This window comes from Ahaetulla prasina, chromosome 2 (assembly GCF_028640845.1).
Source record: "Ahaetulla prasina isolate Xishuangbanna chromosome 2, ASM2864084v1, whole genome shotgun sequence".
Classification (NCBI taxonomy): Eukaryota; Metazoa; Chordata; class Lepidosauria; order Squamata; family Colubridae; genus Ahaetulla; species Ahaetulla prasina.
Genome location: NC_080540.1, coordinates 72,364,417 through 72,388,132, shown reverse-complemented (window position 1 = coordinate 72,388,132; position 23,716 = coordinate 72,364,417). Strand labels below are relative to the sequence as shown.

Here is a 23,716-nt window from a genome sequence, read left to right as displayed (position 1 = left end):
AAAACAATAATAATATTAATAATATTCATTACATTTATCAAGCTAATGTAGTTCTAATAGTAATATACATATTTATGTTCAGTTATGCTTTTTCGTTATTTAATTATTTGATGTTTCAGTATATTATTCCAATGCCAATCACAATATTATTTAAACATACATAATAATAACACCATTCAATCTCTAAATTTCCTGCTATTATTGCTTTCATTTCATTATATAAAAGTGTATATGTTTCCCCATTTTCTTATTTCTATCTCTATTCTAGCTTTTAATCAATTATTTTAAAAAACATTTCCTTTCTAATCATCTCTTGCCTGCATTAATATTTTAATTCTTATCCGTTTTTTGACTTGCCTTTCATTCTTAGATCTTTGTTTCTTTCTGCATCCACATCCTGACTATTCAATCTAAATATTTCTCCCATCTTACCCTCTTTTACTGTCTAGCTTTCAGAGTACCTACCCATGCCCCTGTCTCCTTTTTGAAAATATCTTCCTGCATCTCCAAATCTCTTTTAAAAAGTCTTAAAGTATTTTCCCCTTGTTTTGTTTTGTCAGTCGTTGTCATTTTTATTGTTGTCTCCTTATTTTCTTCTTTTATTTGCTGGTTCGTCTGTTCTATTTTGTCGTCTGTTCTTTCTGTTAGCTTCTCTCTTTCCTGGGTGTCTGATATTTACTCATTGTCCCTTGTATTATATTGTCCAGCTTTCTCTCTATGCCATGCATTATTTCCTTAATCTCCTTGTGATTTCTTATTATACTTTATACTTTGATACATTAACGCCATAGCTTCCAGAGTTCCACTTGTTTCCTCCTGATGGAGCATCTTGTCTTATTTTAATAGGTCCTGCTGTTATCCAGTAGTCCAGGAACCATATATTCAAGCCTAAAATTGCTTTTCAAAAATACACTGATCATAATTTCTTATGTCTCATAGTTAAGATGGCGCGGCTCTGAAGACTCTGTTCCGGCGAGGAAAGGCCCCTCCGATGCTGGCGATGCCTCGGTCGCCCGTCTAGCCGCCTGCTGTCCCCGGCCCGGTAGATCTCTCCTCGAGCAGCCATGGGAGAGGTCTCTGGACCTTCTCTGACACATGGCTGCCGAGAACGAGGCCGGGTAGGCTGGCGGTGGATTGCCATGTTCTGAGGCTCGGAGGTGGGGCGATGAGTCGGCGTTTTCTATCCGGCCGTTTTTCGGCCGATTTGTCTCGCCGGCGGGCCTCTAGCCTTGGACTCATCTTCCGGCCCTCTTCTGACTATGGACTCCGGACTTTGTGGGTTTTAGCCTCTGCAACTTGGACGACCTGGATGACAGCGGAGGTATTACATCTACCCTTATTTTTGCCATCTGCCTCGTTGCCACGGCTTGTTGGCTTTCTCCCTGTTGCCGGACTGTGGACTTGGCAGCCTTCATATCCTCCAGCCTCTCGGAGAGGTTTAGCCTTTATAAGGGCTTGGCCTCTTGGGGGGATAGGGCTGGAGAGACCTGACCTCTGGAGTGGTTAGGATTTATTCCTGGCCATGTCGGGAGGGGGTTGTTGGAGGTCTGCGGGGAGATGATGGAGGCATTCCGGAGCGGTTCCCCCTGCAGCCAGTCTGGGACTGTGACTGTGATAACATCACCCATGCCCCCCTCGGCCTTTTTGGGACTTCTATGGCCGGTTTTTGGTCCTATTAGGACTTTTTTGAGGGAGTCAATGGGATCTATTTGGGGACAGAGGAAGACGGAGGAGGATGTGGCCAGGGACTGGAGTGCCATCTCCCCTCACCCCCGGTTCCAGGGTGTTTGGACTATGCACCCGACAGAATACCACCTAGACTGTCATTTGGTGCTTATCGCTGTTCCATTCTGCGTCCGTCCTCATTCTGGACTAGTACCATCTGTTACCACCTTGCCATTCGGAGATGGAGCCTCTATTTTGCCGATTCTTGGTCTCAGCTGCTACGCACTATACTTCTGATGAACTCTTGCGCCTGCGAGGTGCCCCCGCCTCGCAGGAATGGCCCTCCTCACTACCGAGGGCCGGCCTCCATGACGGGTCTTGGGACCCACAGAGGTGGCATGCGAAAAAGAAGAGCTTGTGGGGTTTTTTAGAGAGGGAACTTTTAAGGGGTGGAGGGTAAGGCGGGCAATGGGGTAACCCGTCGGTAAGGGGCCAGTCTCTGCACATGCTCACAAGTGTCTTTCTTTATCAGGTTCGGAGGTTATGGGGTGGAGGTGTTCCTATTGATGAGGGTGGTTCTATTGACACGGTAAGTGGGAGAGGCAGATATGGCGAAGCGAGGGTCATACCAAGTTTCGGGAGCGCGTGCTCGATGTCTGAAAGCGATCACGCCCGACCCCTTGACTTCTCCTGCCTCGGATGGTCAGGATCCTCACAGCCTGGGCCTTCCGTTGATGTTGTGCAATCCTCGGTCCGTGGTAAACAAAGCCCCCCTTGTTTGTGATCTTATTCAGGGGGGTGCGGCGGACCTTATAGGCATTTCGGAGACCTGGTTGGGCACGGAAGGGGTGTGCCTCGTGAGATGTGCCCGCGGGTTTCCGTGCATTCCATCAACCGAGGGCCCAGGGTAGGGGTGGAGGGGTGGCGATTGTGATTAGAGAGAGTCTAGAGCCGAGGGAGACCACTGTGCTTCAGATTGCCGGGTGCGAATCCCTCTTTGTGAGATGGGGTCGTAGGTGTCAGATGGGTTTGCTGATCATGTACCTGGCCCCTTGCTGCGTGACAGCTGCCCTGCCCGAGCTCCTGGAGGTGCTGGCCGGGGTGGCAGTTGAGACCCCCAGACTTTTAGTCATGGGGGACTTTAACTTGCCATCTTCCGGCCCGTCATCGACAGCGGCTCGGGAGTTCACGGCTTCCATGACGGCCTTGGACCTGACCCAAGTAGTTGATGGCCCTACTCACATTGGGGGTGGCACTCTGGATCTGATTTTTCTCTCTGGTCAGTGGTTGAGAGATCTGGACTTAAAGGAAATAGTCATTGAACCTTTGTCATGGTCAGATCACTCTCCTTCGCCTGGACTTTCTGACCGCCATTCACCACCGCAGGGAGACGGAGCCGATACGTTGGTTCCGTCCCAGGCGCCTGATGGACCCGGATGGGTTCCGGACGGAGCTTGGGCCATTCCCTGAGGGCCTGGCTCACGGCTCGGCTGAGGAACTTGTTGCGGCCTGGGAACGGGCGCGGCGAAACGAGTGTCGTGCCTTTGCGCCTCTGACCCGGCGCAGGGGGCCAACCAGCTCCTTGGTTCTCCGAGGAGCTGAGGGGATGAAGCGCCGGAGAAGACGCCTAGAGAGTTCCTGGAGGTCAGCTGCTCGAAGCTGATCGACACTAGTGAAGTCCTATACTAGGACTTACCTAGTGGCATTGAGGGAAGCGAGGCGTAGCTACGCCTCCTCCCTCATTGCATCGGCAGATAACCGCCCGGCCGCCCTGTTTCGGGTGACTCGCTCCCTCCTTCATCAGGGGGAGCGGGATGACCCGTTGCAGGGACGGGCTGAGGAGTTTAACGGTTATCTATACGATAAAATCGCTCAGCTTCGGGATGGTCTGGACCAAGATTGCGGTGATGCGGGTGAGATGCTCGAGGGTGGTCTTGGCGACATTGTTTGGGATGAGTTTGACCCTGTGGCTCCCGAGGACATGGACAGGTTGTTGGGTAGGTTGAATGCCACCACGTGTTTACTGGACCCGTGCCCCTCCTGGCTGGTGCTGGCCACTCGGGAGGTGACACGAGGCTGGCTCCAGGCGATTACGATCGCTTCTTTGGTGGAGGGTGTCTTCCCGGCCGCCTTGAAAGAGGCGGTGGTGAGGCCCCTCCTTAAGAAGCCTTCCCTGGACCCGGCTGTTTTAGGTAATTATCGTCCGGTCTCCAACCTTCGCTTTGCGGCGAAGGTTGTAGAGAGTATGGTGGCATATCAGTTTCCCTTGCACCTGGATGAAACTGTCTATCTAGACCCGTTCCAGTCCGGTTTCCGACCCGGTTACAGCACGGAGACGGCTTTGGTCGCGTTGGTAGATGATCTCTGGAGGGCCAGGGATAGGGGTTGTTCCTCTGCCCTGGTCCTATTAGACCTCTCAGCGGCTTTCGATACCATCGACCATGGTATCCTGCTGCGCGGTTGGGGGATTGGGAGTGGGAGGCACCGCTTATCGGTGGTTCTCCTCCTATCTCTCCGACCGTCGCAGTCGGTGTTGACAGGGGCAGAGGTCGGCCCAGGCGCCTCACTTGTGGGTGCCGCAGGGTCGATCCTCTCGCCTTCTGTTTAACATCTACATGAAACCGCTGGGTGAGATCATCAGTGGTTTCGTGTGAAGTATCAGCTGTATGCGGATGATACCCAGCTGTACTTTTCTACACGGACCACTAGCAAGCTATCAAGTGCTGTCCCGGTGTCTGGAGGCCGACGGGTCTGGATGGGGAGAAACAGGCTCAAGCTCAATCCCGCCAAGACAGAGTGGCTGTGGATGCCGCATCCCGGTACAGTCAGCTAAATCCGCGGCTGACCATCGGTGGCGAGTCATTGGCCCCGATGGAGAGGGTCCGCAACTTAGGCGCCTCCTGGATGAACGGCTGTCTCTAGAAGAGCATTTGACGGCCGCTCCAGGAGAGCGTTCTACCAGGTTCGCCTGGTACGCCAGTTGCGCCTTTCTGGACCGGGATGCCCTATGCACGGTCACTCACGCACTCGTGACGTCTCGCCTGGATTACTGCAATGCTCTCACATGGGGCTCCCTTGAAGGGCATCCGGAGGCTACAGTTAGTCCAGAATGCAGCTGCTGGTGATAGATGGAGCCCTCGTGGCTCCCATATGACACCCATCCTGCGCAGACTGCACTGGCTTCCTGTGGCCTTCCGGTGCGCTTCAAGGTTTTGGTGACCACCTTTAAAGCGCCCATGGCATTGGGCCGGGTTATTTACGGGACCGCCTACTGCACGAATACCTCCCACCGTCCGCGCTCTCACAGAGGGTCTCCTCAGGGTGCCGTCAGCGAGGCAATGTCGTCTGGCGGCGCCCAGGGAAGGGCCTTCTGTGGGGCTCCCACCCTCTGGAACGATCTACCCCGGACTTCGTCAGCTCGGACCTTCGGACCTTCCGCCGGGCTTAAAACATACTTATTTAATTGTGCAGGACTGAGCTAGATTTTAAATTTTGGGTTTTAAATTGGGTTTTATTTCTATTTTTAATTGAACGGGCGTTAGAATAAGTTTTTTAAATGTTTTTATATTGTATCTATATTGTATTTATTTGTTTTTTAATGCCTGTAAACCGCCCTGAGTCCCTTGGGAGATAGGGCGGTATATAAATATGATTAAATAAATAAATAAATAAATCCTTCCGTTCCCTTTAAGTAATCGATGGAATTGTTCAAAATCTCTTTAAATCCTCTTTATAAATTCAATTATGTATCATAATATTCATGGGTTGCTTTAATTAGACATCTTCCTTGTTCACACATTTAAATCTCCAACGTTCATGAAGTAGGTGCATATAACTCAATAAATATCTTCACAGTCCTCCAGATAAGTATTGTTTATTCCATATCCAAAATTTTGCCAGGCTTTTAAATATGTTATATATTTTTCCATCAGCAGGTGGCGCTCTCAGCTTAAATTTCAACGTTATTATGAAACGTTATTACAATCAGTTTCAATCCAATTTGATTATAATTCAATTTATAAAGGCAGGCTTAACTTTTTAAGTAAATAGTTCCAGCATTTCAAAATGCCTTCCTGAAACAACGCCTTCCCAATTTAAAAATCCAATTTTCTGTATTTTTAAAGGTTTTTTGTTTTTCTTCCCTTGATCTTTTCTTTTCAATCTAGTATTTTTCTCAAAATGCTCACTCTCTGCTTTAACAAGTAGTTCTGAGCAAATAGTTCTCCTGGATTGTTCCTTTTGGGGTTAAATTTTGAGTAAAAAGAAATCGTCTCACCCAGTTCCAGACACTGTTCACTAACTCTGCTCTGGCACCAGTCTTAGCTGTTCCTCAACTGTCCCAGCTTCATCACAGACATCTTTAGGCTGCCTCTTCTCCTCGTCATGGCTGAGAGAGAAAAGAAAGCCCCTGGCCAGGCAGGAGAGATGCGGCTCTCCACAGCCTCACAGGGTGCCCCGCTTTGCTTTGCCACCCCTACAGGGTGTTTTTGGCTCCTTTCAGAGCCCACCAAGAGGGAGAACTCAGCATGAGAGTGCAGAGACCCGCTCTCCATGACTGATCCCACTTGGCATCAGCTGGTAGTCTTATAGTTATTTCTTCAGTCACAGTGGGTTGGTGCTCTTTAAAGAGATGTTTAACTCCTGCAATGCTTCCTGGAATGACCACTGTAGTAATAACATTAATACAATATTATTAATACAATATTAATACAATAATAATAAAACACTGACATTAATACAATCGAATGTGTCCAGAAATATTTTACTAGAAGACACTCTTCACTCCTCTGAAAACAACAAAATACCTTATGCCACCAGACTTGAAATCCTGGGATTAGAAAACTTAGAACTCCGCCGACTTCGACATGACCTGTGTTTAACACACAGAATCATCTATTGCAATATCCTTCCTGTAAAAGACTACTTCAGCTTCAATCACAATAATACAAGAGCAAACAATAGATTCAAACTTAATGTCAACCGCTTCAAACTTGATAGCAGAAAATATGACTTCTGTAACAGAGTTGTTAATGCTTGGAACTCATTACCAGACTCTATAGTCTCTACTCAAACTCCCAAAAGCTTTAACCAAAAACTGTCTACCATTGACCTCACCCCATTCCTAAGAGGACAATAAGGGGCGTGCATAAGAGCACAATTGTGCCTACCGTTCCTGTCCTATTGTTCCCTTTTGTTATAACAAATTAACATGGTTGTTGCATGCTTTTGCTTATATATATATTTTTCTTTTATAATGTGTTGATTTTCTTATGTTGATGTTTGTGTATACTGTTGTGACAAAATGAAATTAAAAAAATGTGGCAATTACAGGTAAGGAAGGGTTTGATGCTGCAGTGATGTGTAGAGGGTTTTTACATGATAAAGAAAATCAGGGAAATATCTCTTACAACTTTATACAATGAATGTGGTAATTCCAATCCATCAGTAAATCACATGTGAATAATCCATTGCCCAAGGTCACAGGTAGTCCTCCAACTTTTTGGTTTCTTTTGGACAAAGCATCTTACCATAATTGCCAAACAGTGAAAAAAAGTGATCTTCAATTATTTTGAGGTACAAAATACATGAAATCTGTGCAGGGTAAATCTGAATTAGGTGCAATTCCTGAAGCACTATACTCAGACCAAGAAAAACAAACAAAATCTCAGCCCATCAACATGCAAGATAGGCATGTTGCACAGATTTCATTCCATTACTTGTTCTACTGATTGTCCCTGTCCTACCTTCAAATGTTAGCTAATCCATTTTCCCCCCACCCCCAAAAATTGCCTTTCCCTGCCCCAAATGTGAACCTGGCCTTCAAAGCTATTATTGAAATGGACCAGAATGTTAACTGATATCCTTACAATCACAACATGTGGAAACAATTGTTTTATTTTGTTTTTCTTTTCTTTTATGCAGGAAACCAACAAGTGTCCAGCTATCAACCTCCATCTGCCCCTCACTATTATTCCAGTGGTAAGTTTCTTTTTTAGAGTTCATAAATATCTAACACATACCCGCACCCACACCCACACAGTGATTGTTATCAATAGTAAGGGGGAAAAGTAAGGAAAAATAAACCTTTCTGAGGTCCTGGAGAATGAATCCATGAAGTAAAAGCGACAAGTTTTTGCGACAGAACAGCCAATTGTTGGATGTGGACTGGAATGTCTCATGACATACTTTAAAATGGGAGGCCTTCAAGGAACAGATCATGTCTAGTACAACTACTGCTGCCTGTGAAAGACACAGGCCTTATTTTTTTTTCTCAGCTCCCTCAATCATCAACTAGAGATGATTATGTAACAAAAAATGAAATCTCTTCTCAATTTCATGCTTATGCTTATATATACTGTTGTGACAAATAAATAAATAAAATAAAAATAAATAAATTTCCAATGTTGGATTAAGGCTAAGGCCCATGTTACAATAATGTTGCCCTGAATGTTCTTTCCACCATAATGGTACTACAGAAATATATTAAATAGGAACTCTGTATCTTTCCATACTTTTTATTCTTACATTCTTCTGTTTCATTTTAAATGATGTACAAAGAGATCACAGAAATAAAATGACCCGCTGATGGAAGTATGATTTTGGTGCAATTTCTTCTTTGCAGTTGATGGAGACCCCCACTTTATCATAGCTGTACCCCAGAAAGAAGATGCCCTTTGTTTCAATATTAATGAGGAGCCAGGAGTGGTGTTAAATTTGATAAGAGATCCAGTTACAGGTGAGCCTTTCTTTCCTGAAAGTGTGACTGTAAGTAAGAAAGATATTGCACTGCTAGATCTGTTCATTGCCTAATTCCATTTGATTTCTTAGTAATACTAAGAACTATTCTTAGTATTACTAAGCTTCTACTGCTCTCTTCACCAGACTTCTTTAAGTGTAATGAATCTAGAAGGCTTGCCACACAAGAGGTGTATATAGTGGGGTTGCCACATCGTTAGATTAGTTGCTGACAACCCCATATTCTAAAGTCTGCTATAGTAGCAGAGGTAGATAACAGAAGTATCACTTCAGTACCGCAATACAATATCAATTCTCCCCCCCCTTTTCAATCCATTGGAAAATTGAGCCATCAACTCTATATAATTATATAGGAGATGGCATAGGTATGCTACTCCAAATGTTCATCCATTGTACTGTTCCATTCTGTTATAACCACTTATACATTGATTCCATGTCATGCTAGTATATCACATGAACAATATATTCAGGGTTTCTTAAGCTTATCAAAGCTTCTGCTATAACCTAACATCCAATCACCATCAATATATCTCAAGGCAGATTATATCCTTAATACAGCATGATATTTATTCGTGCTAACTTCTATACTTTAGTTATCAACACCTTGAAAGTATTGTAATAGATGTCAAAAGGTGAGTTCACTTCAAGGAAGCTATGGTGATTCTTAGGCACCAATCTACAAGAGATGATCACAATAGCAGTTTATCAGAAAAGATTTGATTTTAAATCATGGAACATATCCAAATACAGCAGAAATTGATTTTTTTTTAATTGAAAAGGCTTCCGAATTTGATATATGTGTTTCAGAGCTACTTGCACTAGATTATATGACTTCTAGATGCTGGAATTACCAATAAATGGTCATTGCCCTTTGGAGAAGCTATTTGGATATTTTTAAACCAAACTGTTATTCTCTGAAGAAATAAAAATGCAACTGACTGTGGAGGGCGAGTCATTGGCCCCCACAGAGAGGGTCCGCAATCAGGGCGTCCTTCTGGATGCATGGCTGTCATTTGAAGAGCATACGACAGCTGTCGCCAGAGGAGCTTTTTATCAGGTTTGCCTGATGCGCCAGTTGCGTCCCTACTTAGACCGGGATTCCCTGTGCACAGTCACTCATGCCCTCATCACTTCCCGCCTGGACTACTGCAACGCTCTCTACATGGGGCTCCCTTGGAGAGCACCCGGAGGCTCCAACTGGTTCAGAATGTGGCCGCGCAGGTGATAGAGGGAGTGACACGTGGCTCCCATATAACACCTCTCCTGCGTAGGCTGCACTGGCTACCAGTGGTCTTCCGGGTGCAATTCAAGGTGTTGGTTACCACCTTTAAAGTGCTCCATGGCATAGGACCGGGTTATCTACGGGACTGCCTACTGCCACCGATAGCCTCCCATCGACCAGTGCGCTCCCATAGGGAGGGTCTCCTCAGGGTGCCATCGGCCAGACAATGTCGGCCGGTGACCCCCAGGGGGAGGGCCTTCTCTGTAGGGGCTGCAACCCTCTGGAATGAGCTACCACCAGGGATCCGCCAACTCCCTGATCTCCGGACCTTTCGACATGAGCTGAAAACGTTTCTATTCCATCGTGCAGGACTGGCCTAATGGTTTTTTAAATGGGGTTTTTATTGGATTTTATAGTTTCTAGCCAAATTTGAATATTTGTCTTTCAAATTTGTTCTTAATTTTTGTATTTCGTTGTTTTTACCCTGGCTGTAAACCACCCTGAGTCCTTTGGGAGAAGGGCGATATAGAAATTAAATAAACCAAACTAAACTAATTATCTCCAATTAAAGGCAATTGAAAAAATTAAATTACTCTAAGAGGCATAATTTATTACACTAAATATTTCAAGATTGCTTAAAATACAAGAGGGGACCAATGGCTTTTTTTTTAGTACATGTACAATATTATGGTAAGGGAATATGCTGTCAATGAAGATTAGTGGGAAAAGAAATAAACATTTCATTTTCATTAGAGTCAATCCCAGTTTAACAAAAATATGCAATATGGAATTCTGCCTCCTAGAAAATATGTAATTTATACATATGCCATCTCTTTAACTTCACTTCTGGACTTTAGGTTTTACCGTCAATGGACAGCTTATTGGCGATAAAAAGAACATTAACAATGTAAGACCACAGAATACATATTTTGGAAAACTTGGGATTGTAACTATGAATCGGAATGTGCGGCTTGAAATAACAACTCAAAATGTCATCCTTCAAGATGGTATGAAAAGGAGAATATTCAGTTGGTTTCATGAAGTTGGCTTACAACAACCCGGGTGAGTTTTTAATATTCCTAATATATAAAAATGTTATTCTTAAATCAGGGATGGGCAACTTAAACCTTCTGTAATTTTGCACATCTCTTGGTCTATTCCAAAAGCCTAAGACAAGATACCAGATCAGATTTCTGACAGGTTATCTTTATTTCCTTGCAAAATGCAATGAGAGAAAAAGAATGTCAGAAAGAATGGATGTTCCCACCCACTGTTTCTATGTCTACCCTCCCTTTGGGCTCTGCTCTTAATCTCTGCTTGTTTCAACTCTATTAACAATGCATCCTCCCAACAGACTAACCCTGAAAGAAGGTGACCTTCACAAGGAAACAAGTTTGCCCAGTCCTAATATAAATAAAGTGGGGTAGAACTAAATAAATTCAGCTACTAAGCTTACTAAGCTACTAAGACAACATGCTGTAACTTCCTTTGCAAACATGAGGCATGCTTTATAAAAAATAATTATGTTGCAATGGTGAAATTTAATTTTTTTTACTACTGGTTCTGTGGGCATGGCTTGGTTGGGGTGGCAGGGGAAGGACACTGCACAATCTCCATTCCCACCTCACCCTGGGGCCAGCCAGAGGTGGTATTTGCTGTTTCTCGGAATTACTCAAAATTTCTGCTACCAGTTCTCCAGAACCTGTCAGAAACTACTGGATTTCACCCCTGCTGTGAAGAATAAAACATTCTATATGGCCTATGAAATATAACCAGTGATATACATTTTTGAAATATATATTGAAATATATATTTTCAATACATTTCAGATACTTAATGTGGCCTATATTTAAGTAGATATGTACCCATGTTTGAGTTACCTAAACAAAAGTGATGTCCCATTATAAATAGTGGGTGAAGTGGAATAACATTTCAAGAAAGAATCTGCTTATGTCACGTAAAAACATCAGAAAAAGGATGTGGAGTCCATGGCTAGAAAGCTTCTTCTGTTACCAATGTTTCTCAACCTTAGTAGCTTTGGGATGTGTTGATTTCAACCTTCAAAATTCTCCAGCCAGAATTCCTCATATCTTAAAGCTTCAAAGATTGAGAAACACTATTACAGGTAGTCCTCGACTTATGACTACAACTGAGCCCAAAATTTCTATTGTTTAGCGAAACAGTTGTTAAGTGAGTTTTGCTCCATTTTCTGACTTTTCTTGCCACAGTCTTTAAATGAATGACTACAGTCATTAATTTCATAACACAATTGTTAAGTGAATCTGGTTTCCTCACTGACTTTGCTTGTCAGAAGGTCACAAAAGGTGATCACATGACCCCGGGACACTGCAACCATCATAAATATGACTCAGTTGCCAAGCATCTGAATTTTGATTATGTGACCACATGGATGCTACAACAGTCGTAAGTATAATAAACATCATAAGTCACCTTTTTCGGTGCCATTGTAATTTCAGTCATTCAAGGAATGATTATAAGTTGACGACTACCTGTACAGACACCACTGAAAATGTGCCATCCAAAAGTGTAGCAGATACATATTTAAAGGGTAGGGGATTTTCTAGGACTGGTTCCTGCTGCAATTGAGAAATCTAAGTTGAGAAATCTAATTTTGACAAGGTGAGGAAGCTGGGCATTGTACAGGATTTTTATGGGTATTTATATTTTTGAAATTGAACATGGTTGAGGGCCAGAACTGTTAGGCCAGGGGTAGTCAACCTTTTTATACCTACCGCCCACTTTTGTATCTCTGTTAGTAGTAAAAATTTCTAACCGCCCACCGGTTCCACAGTAATGTGCCGTGTATCGTCGTCTGTGCATGCCTCTTGCATAATGGTGGATTGGGTTTGGGGGGGGCGCTGGCTACCAGCTCTGCTTGTCTGTTACAGCTGGGTGGTGTGGGGGGAGATGCGCGAGCTATTCTTTTGTTTGCAGTCGCATTATAGCGCCATTTAGTGTCACTTAGATAACGTGAACTAAACATGCACGGGCAATACAAATAGTTTATTTTCAGAAATTTAAATTGTCATGTGGAATTTTATGAAAACCTAATGAAAATGTTTTTAAATAATGCTATGAAATTTTTTTAAAAAGTCAATTAAATTTTAAAAAAAAAGGAAAGTGCTTCAGTATCGGACAAAACCCCTACCGCCCACCATGAAAGCTGGAACACCCACTAGTGGGTGGTAAGGACCAGGTTGACTACCACTGTGTTAGGCTATAGCAAAAATTAATGCTAGGCTTCATTTAAACAATACCTATGTGCTTACAGATGCCTTCTCCAGAAATGGTTCTCCTCTTGCAACCATTTTTCCTGATTCGAATCACTGCATTATGCATACTAATAATCACTTTTTCCTGCTTGGTTTCTCTATTCCCACTTAGTTTGACATTAATAATCAAACGAAAACAGAGCCTAGAGGTTTCAATGGATAATGGAGCAAAATTTATTGTTGTTCTACACCAAGTGTGGAAACATCCACTACACCAAGATTTCCTGGGATTTTACATGATGGATAGTCACAGATTATCTGAACAAACCCATGGTTTACTAGGTAATACAAAGATGTTATTCTAAATATTTGTTTTGTCTTGTTTTTCCACTGCTTTTCTTTCATAAGGCATATAGTCTTCTGAAATGGCATGAGGTTAAACTCCTGACTGACTTGGCATGAGATTAAATACTCAGTAACACTTGCTTTTTACATTGGTTTGTTGCCAGCAATGCAGTGTTTATTTCTGGATTGTGCTTTCTGCTATCATTGATTGTGTATAAAAGTTGTTGAGGTCTTGGTAGGGTTTTTTTTGGGGGGTGGGGTATTGTTATGAGTTGTTTCCAGTTTAGTTTACACCAAGTACATTCCATTTGATTCCTATATTCAGATATGACTTGACATAGACAGCAATAAATATATCCTGAGTTTTTTTTAATTAAAGAACAGCAAGCATCAAAAACAGTTAACTGACAGAAAGCCAAGCAGAAGCATGGAGAGAGAGAGAGAGAGAGAGAGAGATGAACATTAGATCAAATAGAAAAGAATAAGTGTATATAGGATTTGGGTAGCATAAAAGTTACCGTATATACTCGAGTATAAGCCGATCCGAATATAAGCCGAGGTACCTAATTTTACCACAAAAACTGGGAAAAACTATTGACTCGAGTATAAGCCGAGGGTGGGAAATGAGGCAGCTACTGGTCAATGTAAAAAATAAAGATAGAGCCAAGTAAAATAACATGAATATTTATTTGAACGAAAAACAATAAAAGTGCAAAAGGGGGTCCCCAAAAAGAATATGGTATCAAAAATACAGTATCTTTAAAAGTAACAGCAACCAAGCTAACGAGAGCTAAAATCCCTCAAAACTGGAGTTCTCCTCCTCATCATCTGTTTGTCCAAACAGAGCTTCAGCTACTTCAGCTTCTGTGATGTTATCCGCATATACGTTGTCGTCATCACTGAGTTCACAGTCGTCATCATCACTGCTGTCACTCTCATACAATGCGCTGTCTTCACTGCCATCCATAGCATTACTAATGCCACATTTCTTGAAGGCACGTTGCACCATGTCCTCTGGAATATCTTCCCATGCATCACGAACCCACTGTGCTATTAGTTCTATGTCTGGCTTTCTCAGATTTCCAACTTTTGTCAGACGAGCTTGACCAGATGTCATCCATTCATGCCACATCCTTCGCACATGGTCCTTGAAAGGTTTATTTAAACTGACATCTAGGGGCTGCAATACAGATGTAAGCCCACCTGGAATAACGGCCAAAGTGACTTGAGATGACTTTGCCAATTTTTTTATGTCATCAGATGTGTGGGCTCTGAACATATCCCAAACTAACAGTGATCTTCTAGTCCAGTCCCCACTCCTCAAGCAAGAGATCCTATACTGTTTCAGACAAAGGATTGTCCAGTCTGTTCTTTAAAAACCCTCCAGGAATGAAGTGTCCAATAAGGTTCAAATTGCAAGTACCGGTAGTCCTCAATTTAAGACTGCAATTGAGCCCAAAACAATGATTTGTTATTTTTCCCTAACCGTATGTATCCCCTGCCCCCATTTTACGCCAGGCTGCCATCAAAGCGAAGCACGGCTGAATATTATTATTATTATTATTATTATTATTATTATTATTATTATTATTATTATTATTATTATTATTATTATCATTATCATTATTATCATCATCATCATTATTATTATTATTATTATTATTATTATTATTATTATCATTATCATTATTATCATTATTATCATCATCATCATTATTATTATTATTATTATTATTATCATTATCATTATTATCATTATCATCATCATTATTATTATTATTATTATTATTATTATTATCATTATTATTATTATTATTATTATTATTATTATTATCATTATCATTATTATCATTATCATCATCATTATTATTATTATTATTATTATCATTATTATTATTATTATTATATGATGATGATGATTTTTTTGCATTGGACAGAGCGAGCTTCAGTTTACCAAACTTTGTATCTTTTAATGAAACGTGTTAGTCTGGAAGGGACTGTTTGAACTCACAAAACACTTGCAACTTTTAGTTCCGTGCTGAGGATTTTTGGAAAGCAGCCCAGCAATATTTATTTATTGCTCGGACTGCTCTTATTTTCACTCCCCCTTTTCTTTTCTTTTCCTTCCCTCCCTCCCTCCTTCTCTGCCTCTCTTTCGTCCCCCACCTCCCGGGATCCTTGCGGGTCGAAGGTTCTGCCCTGCCTTACACCAGCTGGTTTATTCACAATAATGGAGACGGCCTAATCGATGGCAATCACACAGACTACATTGTTCCCAGCATATTTTGAAATAAAAAAATTCAAGAGGGATGATGATGATAAAAATGTTAATGCTATGATAACTGCTTGTGATATCATCTGAAGAAATAGTTTAATACTGGAGATTTATTTGTGAATCCAAATAACTGATATATTCATAATACAATTTTTATAATTTGTGCTGAGATTTAATTTCAATAAATTGGAAAACTTTTTTATTTACCCATTTATTTTCTACTCACTCCCGTGTGTCTCTGAGCAAGTTTACATAACTGAACATTAAATATGGAAAACCTATAAGTTGCAACATTAAAATCTCTCCTCTCCAAAATATCTGAATAAGGCTGGGTCTAAATTTTAATAATGTGTGTGCATGCATGTGTGTGTGTGAGCTCCAATAGCAGTTTGTTCTGATGATTTATCACTTATATTTTTTATGAACGCTGAGAGCTATGCACCAAAGACAAATTCCTTGTATGAGCAATCACACTTGGCCAATAAAGAATTCTATTCTACAGATCCAGCTGCTTTAGATATTACATAATACAGTGAACAAGATGGAACCTTGCTAAATTTTCAAGGCCAATTCTGAAGCAGTCAAGCAGCTGGTGCTGATATTATCTTCTGACAGTGCTCAGAGAGACAATAGCAGAACCACCATTAATTACCATTGTGGGAGAAATGCTCACAGAACAGTTTAGGTTGATGCCATCCATTGCTTTCTCATTTGCTTCATACCCTGAAGCATTGTATTGCTCTTTATGGATGCAGTTGAGGGGAGAAATCCCTGGCTTATTTTCAGTGGTGGGATTCAGCTGGTTCTCACCAGTTTGCTAGAACCGGTAGAATTGATTCTGGACTTCAGACCAAATACAGAGGCAAAGGCTGATGCTGCACCAACAAATGTTATGGGAGAAAAAGAAGAAGCCGAACATTACAGAGGAATAGACAAGAAATGCAGGTGCACATACACAAACACATACACACACCCATACACATCATGGATATGAAAGATGCAGTCCAACTCTCAGGAGGAAAATTATACAGGTACTTTATTAAAAGATTGTTGGATTCCAGTTTAGAGGGGGGAAAAACAGAAAGAGAAAGGAAGACCCTTTATAAGGATCTTGCATGGTGGGGTGCCAAATTTTAAGGGTCTGATTTGCTGTTAGTATTGGGGGACCATAACTGAAAAACAGTGTAAGGAGAGACATTTTATTGTTTAAAAATACTGAGTCTTTTAGAGGTGGCATGGATGCTAAAATATATTGTTTCATGTTAAACAGTAGAGAAACATTGATGGGATTAAGTAGCCATTACCCAATTACTTTGTCCAATTTTCTTATTAGGATTGTTTTAGTAAATCTCTCTAGGGCTAGGTTGGATCTTTGCTGCCTCTAGTCAGTTTCCTTTGTTCATAATCCCTTCCCCAAATGCCCTTCTTTTCTGGATATAAACGTTGTTATGCTTCTACACATAAAGGAAATATTAAAAACACATAATACACGAACATATAAAAAATTAAGCTTTCAAACACAAAACTAAACATCTTGCCTGCTATCTGTCCATCTCTTTGTCCCTGTCCCTTTCCTCCCTCCCTCCCTCTCTCTCTCTCTCACACACACATACACACATCTCACCTCTCATATCATCTCTCATCAAAAACAATACCCTAATCAATAGCACATATACCACTTTGAAGTATTTTAGAGCCCTCTCTAAGCAGTTTACAGAGTCAGCATATTACTGACTCTGTAAACTGGGACAGTGGTGGAATTCAAATTTTTTTACTACCGGTTCTGTGGGCATGGCTTGGTGGGTGTGGCAGGGAAGGATATTGCAAAATCTCCATTCCCACCCCACTTTGGGGCCAACCAGAGGTGGTATTTGCCACCTCTACTCAAATTACTCAAAATTTCCTCTACCAGTTCTCCAGAACCTGTCACAACTTACTGGGTTTGACCCTTGATCTGGGTCCTCATTTTACTGACCTCAGAAGGATGGAAGGCTGAGTCAGATTGGACAGCCAATTGTCTAGAATGGAAGACCTCCAAAGTTATTTCCAACTCTGTTATATTGTTACTGTTATGCCTCCAATTTTAACAACTTTTTCTTTCTCAATAAGATTGCAGTTGCAGGAACTCACTATGCCTAGTTTAATGAAAAGAAGGACTAGGGGAGACATAATAGCAGTGTTCCAATATCTCAGGGGTTGCCATAAAGAAGAGAGAGTCAAACTATTCTCCAAAGCACCTGAGGTTAGAACAAGAAGCAATGGCTGGAAAGTAATCAAGGGGAGAAGCAACCTAGAACTAAGGAGAAATTTCCTGACAGTTAGAACAATTAATCAGTGGAACAACTTGCCTGCAGAAGTTGTGAATGCTCCAACACTGGAAATTTTTAAGAAAATGTTGGATAGCCATTTGTCTGAAACGGTGTAGGGTTTCCTGCCTGGGCAGAGGGTTGGACTAGAAGACCTCCAAGATCCCTTCCAACTCTGATATTATTATTATTATTATTATTATTATTATTATTATTATTATTATTATTATTATTATTATTATTATTATTATTATTATCATTATCATCATCATCATCATTATTATTATTATCATTATTACTATTATTATTATTATTATCATTATTATCATCATTATTATTATTATTATTATTATTATTATTATTATTATTATCATTATCATTATTATCATTATCATCATCATCATTATTATTATTATTATTATCATTATCATTATTATCATTATCATCATCATTATTATTATTATTATTATTATTATTATTATTATTATTATTATTATCATTATCATATTCATTATTATTATTATTATTATTATCATTATTATTATTATTATTATATGATGATGATGATTTTTTTGCATTGGACAGAGCGAGCTTCAGTTTACCAAACTTTGTATCTTTTAATGAAACGTGTTAGTCTGGAAGGGACTGTTTGAACTCACAAAACACTTGCAACTTTTAGTTCCGTGCTGAGGATTTTTGGAAAGCAGCCCAGCAATATTTATTTCTTGCTCGGTCTGCTCTTATTTTCACTCCCCTTTCTTTCTTTTCCTTCCTCCTCCTCCTTCTCTGCCTCTCTTCGTCCCCCACCTCCCGGGATCCTTGCGGGTCGAAGGTTCTGCCCTGCCTTACACCAGCCGCCCACCCATGCCAAGGTCTCCTGGCTCTTTCGCCTCTGTAAGCAGCGGCCGGCAGCGCCGCCCCTCCCCTCCATGGATCGGCTCCTTCCCCAGCACTGAAGGCATCCTTAGGAATACACCTCCACCTCCAGGAAAATAAAAAGAGGCAGAGAAGGTAAATCGCCCGCCCCGTTCGGAAAGGAAGGGGAGAGGACTCCAATGGAAGAAGGGAGAGGAGAATTACCAATAACAAACACAAAGCGCTGGGTTAGAGGTGCCTTGTCATGTACAAGGAGATCAGAGAGGGCAACCACTGCGAAACAATAATCAGACTCAAAACGGGCTGCTTATTTGCCATTTGCTCTGGGTAGAACGGTTTTTTTTTTTTAAAAAAAATTGGTTTGGAGAAGGAAAGCTAATTTGCTGATCTGCGCGAGGGTCGGTTTCTTTTGCCTCCCTTCTTCTTCCTCCTCCTTCTTCCCACCCTAGCTTGCAATGCCCCCATCTCTCCTCCTCCTCCTGCCCCTCTCGGGGAGAAATTGTTTGTTCTTGCCGATTTCTCCGCTTTCCAAGAGGCTTTTCTTTTCACCTCTTTCTCCCCACCTCCCCAATTTCCATAGGGGAAAACCCTGGGGAAAACTTGGCAAAAATAAAATAAAATAAAAAGTACTGAGTGCAAATGTTTTTTTTATACTGTAGTTGGAGTTTTCCACGCTTTCTTTCACATTCAAGGCAGCATTCTCCCCCATCCTCGCTGCTTTTCCAAAACATGCTTTGAAACCTTTGCATTTTATTGTGACAACGCCTCCGCCTCCGAGGGCGAGAGGAGGACGAGTAAGAGGAGGCGAGAGTGACAAACAAATAAAGAGAGTTCTTCTCGCCTTGGCGTTGACACACTCGCCGCCCCTCCGAAAGCCGAAATTGAGTGCGGCGGCAGTGGGGTGGGTGGGTGGGTGGGGAGGCCGCCGTGAAGTGCCGGGCCAGCTCCGGCTGGCCTCGTCCTCCTCTTCAAGCGAAGAACTCTCTTTATTTGTTTGTCACTCTCGCCCTCGGAGGCGGAGGCGTTGTCACCCTCGCCCTCCTCTCCGGCCGAAATTGAGTGCGGCGGCAGTGGGGTGGGTGGGTGGGGAGGCCGCCGTGAAGTGCCGGCTGGGGGCCGGGAGCCAATCCGGGCTCCCCAGCCGGCACTTCACGGCGGCCTCCCCACCCCCACTGCCGCCGCACTCAATTTCGGCTGGAGAGGAGGCGAGAGTGACAAACAAATAGAGTTCTTCTCGCCTTGGCGTTTGTCACCCTCGCCCTCCTCTCCGGCCGAAATTGAGTGCGGCGGCAGTGGGGTGGGTGGGTGGGGAGGCCGCCGTGAAGTGCCGGCTGGGGGAGCCCGGGATTGGCTCCTGGGCTCCCCCAGCCGGCACTTCACGGCGGCCTCCCCCCCCCCACTGCCGCTTCGCACTCAATTTCGCTTTCGGAGAGGAGGCGAGTGACAAACAAATAGAGTTCTTCTCGCCTTGGCGTTTGTCACCCTCGCCCTCCTCTCCGGCCGAAATTGAGTGCGGCGGCAGGGGAGGCCGCCGTGAAGTGCCGGCTGGGGGCCGGGATTGGCTCGGGCTCCCCAGCCGGCACTTCACGGCGGCCTCCCCACCCACCCACCCCCACTGCCGCTTCGCACTCAATTTCGGCTTTTCGGAGAGGAGGGCGAGGGTGACAAACGCCCCCTCCGCCCCCACCGCGGGCAAGAGGAGGACGAGTGAGAGGGGGGCGAAAATGTCGAACGCCCCCTCCGCCCCCCGCCCCCTCCGCCGACCACCCCCGCCCCCATCAAAAAGCAGCGGAGGAAAACGCCGAGGCCAGCCGCCCAAAACGAGCCGGCCGAGCTGGCAAAGCATGCCGGCAGCATTTGGGCTCGTCCTGCCGGCCCAGCTGTTCCCGAGGGCAAAAAACCCTCTCCCTGGGTCGGCTCTGCAAGGGTAGACTCGAGTATAAGCCGAGGGGGCGTTTTTCAGCACAAAAAACGTGCCGAAAAACTCGGCTTATACTCGAGTATATACGGTAATAAATAAAATAAAAAGTAAAATGAATAAAATGATTATTTATTAACTGAAGATTATTTATAAATTTAAAAAACTCTAGAACTTTCCAGATTAACTGGAAACTATTTTCTAGATAATTAACATAGACAGTTCCAAAGGGCTAATTAATGTTTTGGTTAACTGAGATTTAATCCTTTAATGTATAGAATAGAGCTAAAATGAAATCACCAGTTTATTCCATCTCTTTTCTGGGACTTGAAAGAAACAATTTGATGGACAAGGATAATATAGCCAACCATTTTGGCTCCAGGCCCACTGCTTTGCTTTACTCCTTGCCATATTAAAGAAAAAACTGCTTCTTAATTAACAGTTTCTTCTTTAATATGGGGACAAAGAAAAAAAACAATGCTATGAAGACCCATCAAGAGCCATTGTACAGGAGCTGTACACAGTGGGGAGAACCAGAACCTTCATTTTTTAGAGCCATTTTATCTCATCTGTAGCTCTTTATCTCCATTATATGTAAGCACTCATACACAAAGCTCAAACAATTTCCAAAGCAGTATTTTGGATTATCCAAACAGACTTATTTTAAATTTGAATCTTAGTGCCTGATTGCCTATCTCAATGGTATTGAGATTGATAATATAAGAACTTGCCATATAAGGCAAGTTCTCTGAAAGCAAGAAAGTAATGTACTGTATGCAACATTTCTGTATAAATAAAAATAGAATTAGGACCTCAACAGGATAGCTATAAAACTAGTTACATCCAAATTATAGCCACAATTAGCACTGTCGAATGCAAGAAGTAGCTCTTCTTATGATTTGCTCTTGAATGACTGAAAACTATTTAATCAAGTTCCTGTTTTGCTCTCAAGTGACTGGCAACTGTTTAATAATTACTGCTGCTGCTGTCATGTTTATTTTAAGGGCAATTTTTCCATCCAATCGACTTTGATATACTTGAGGTCCATCCTGGATCGGATCCAGAAAAACCAGATGCCACCATGATTGTGAAAAATAACCAGCTGACAGTAACCAGGTAAAGAGAGCCTGACATTTTAGCTGACATTGACACGCTTGCTTGAACGGGATTCTCTAAGCTCATTGCTTTCTGTGTTATATTGTAGGGGATGGCAGAAGGATTACGTAGCGGATATCCAGCAGGGTGCCAATATCCCTTGCTGGTTGATTCACAACAATGGAGACGGCCTTATTGATGGCAATCACACAGACTACATTGTTCCCAGCATATTTTGAAATAAATAAAAAAACCTTAAGGAGGAGGAGGAGGATGATGGAAAAGTTCATGTTATGATAACTGCTTGTGATATCATCTGAAGAATATTCTAATACTGGGGATTTTGTTGTGAATCCAAATAACTGAAGCTGATATATTCATGGCACAATATGTGTATCGTTGCTTACATATAATTTCAATAGACTAGAAAACTTCGAATTGATTTAATTACACATTTATTTTCTACTCGTTCCTGAGTAACTATAGGCAAGTTTACATAACTAATCATTAAATATGGAAAAAACTTATATGTTGCAATGTAAAAATCTCCCCAAAATGTCTAGCTAAGGCTGTGCCTAAATTTTAATAATGTTTGTGTGCAGGCATGCATGTGTGTGTGTGTCAGCTCCAATAGCAATTTGTTCTGATGATTTATCACTTATATTTTTTATGAACGCTGAGAGCTATGCACCAAAGACAAATTCCTTGTATGAGCAATCACACTTGGCCAATAAAGAATTCTATTCTACAGATCCAGCTGCTTTAGATATTACATAACACAGTGAACAAGATGGAACCTTGCTAAATTTTCAAGGCCAATTCCGAAGCAGTCAAGCAGTTGGTGCTGATATTATCTTCTGACAGTGCTCAAAGACACAATAGCAGAACCACCATTAATTACCATTGTGGGAGAAATGCTCACAGAACAGTTTAGTTTGATGCCATCCATTGCTTTCTCATTTGCTTCATACCCTGAAGGACAGCATTGTGTTGCTCTTTATGGATGCAGTTGAGGGGAGAAATCCCTGGCTTATTTTCAGTGGTGGGATTCAGCTGGTTCTCACCAGTTTGCTAGAACTGGTAGAATTGATTCTGGACTTCAGACCAAATACAGAGGCAAAGGCTGATGCTGCACCAACAAATGTTATGGGAGAAAAAGAAGAAGCCGAACATTACAGAGGAATAGACAAGAAATGCAGGTGCACATACACAAACAGACACACACACTCATACACATCATGGATATCAAAGATGCAGTCCAACTCTCAGGAGGAAAATTATACAGGTACTTTATTAAAAGATTGTTGGATTCCAGTTTAGAGGGGAAAAAAACAGAAAGAGAAAGGAAGACCCTTTATAAGGATCTTGCATGGTGGGGTGCCAAATTTTAAGGGTCTGATTTGCTGTTAGTATTGGGGGACCATAACTGAAAAACAGTGTAAGGAGAGACATTTTATTGTTTAAAAATACTGAGTCTTTTAGAGGTGGCATGGATGCTAAAATATATTGTTTCATGTTAAACAGTAGAGAAACATTGATGGGATTAAGTAGCCATCACCCAATTACTTTGTCCAATTTTCTTATTAGGATTATTTTAGTAAATCTCTCTAGGGCTAGGCTGGATCTTTGCTGCCTCTAGTCAGTTTCCTTTGTTCATAATCCCTTCCCCAAATGCCCTTCTTTTCTGGATATAAACGTTGTTATGCTTCTACACATAAAGGAAATATTAAAAACACATAATACACGAACATATAAAAAATTAAGCTTTCAAACACAAAACTAAACATCTTGCCTGCTATCTGTCCATCTCTTTGTCCCTTTCCCTTTCCTCCTCCCTCCCTCTCTCTCTCTCTCTCTCACACACACATACACACACCCATACACATCATGGATATCAAAGATGCAGTCCAACTCTCAGGAGGAAAATTATACAGGTACTTTATTAAAAGATTGTTGGATTCCAGTTTAGAGGGGAAAAAAACAGAAAGAGAAAGGAAGACCCTTTATAAGGATCTTGCATGGTGG

General features: G+C 42.2%; 1 protein-coding gene across 1 annotated transcript in view; it reads left to right on the top strand.

Moving 5' to 3' along the window:
• The window catches only part of LOC131190499 (inter-alpha-trypsin inhibitor heavy chain H3-like), an 89,067-nt gene extending 66,798 nt beyond the window's left edge, over positions 1-22,269 (top strand). The window contains exons 15-20 of the mRNA XM_058167828.1: positions 7,588-7,644; positions 8,288-8,401; positions 10,501-10,705; positions 13,049-13,218; positions 21,601-21,712; positions 21,801-22,269. Coding sequence (XP_058023811.1) covers positions 7,588-7,644; positions 8,288-8,401; positions 10,501-10,705; positions 13,049-13,218; positions 21,601-21,712; positions 21,801-21,930 — 788 coding nt within the window. The 3' untranslated portion in view covers positions 21,931-22,269. The remainder of the gene's footprint in view (positions 1-7,587; positions 7,645-8,287; positions 8,402-10,500; positions 10,706-13,048; positions 13,219-21,600; positions 21,713-21,800) is intronic.
• The last annotated feature ends 1,447 nt before the right edge of the window (positions 22,270-23,716 follow it).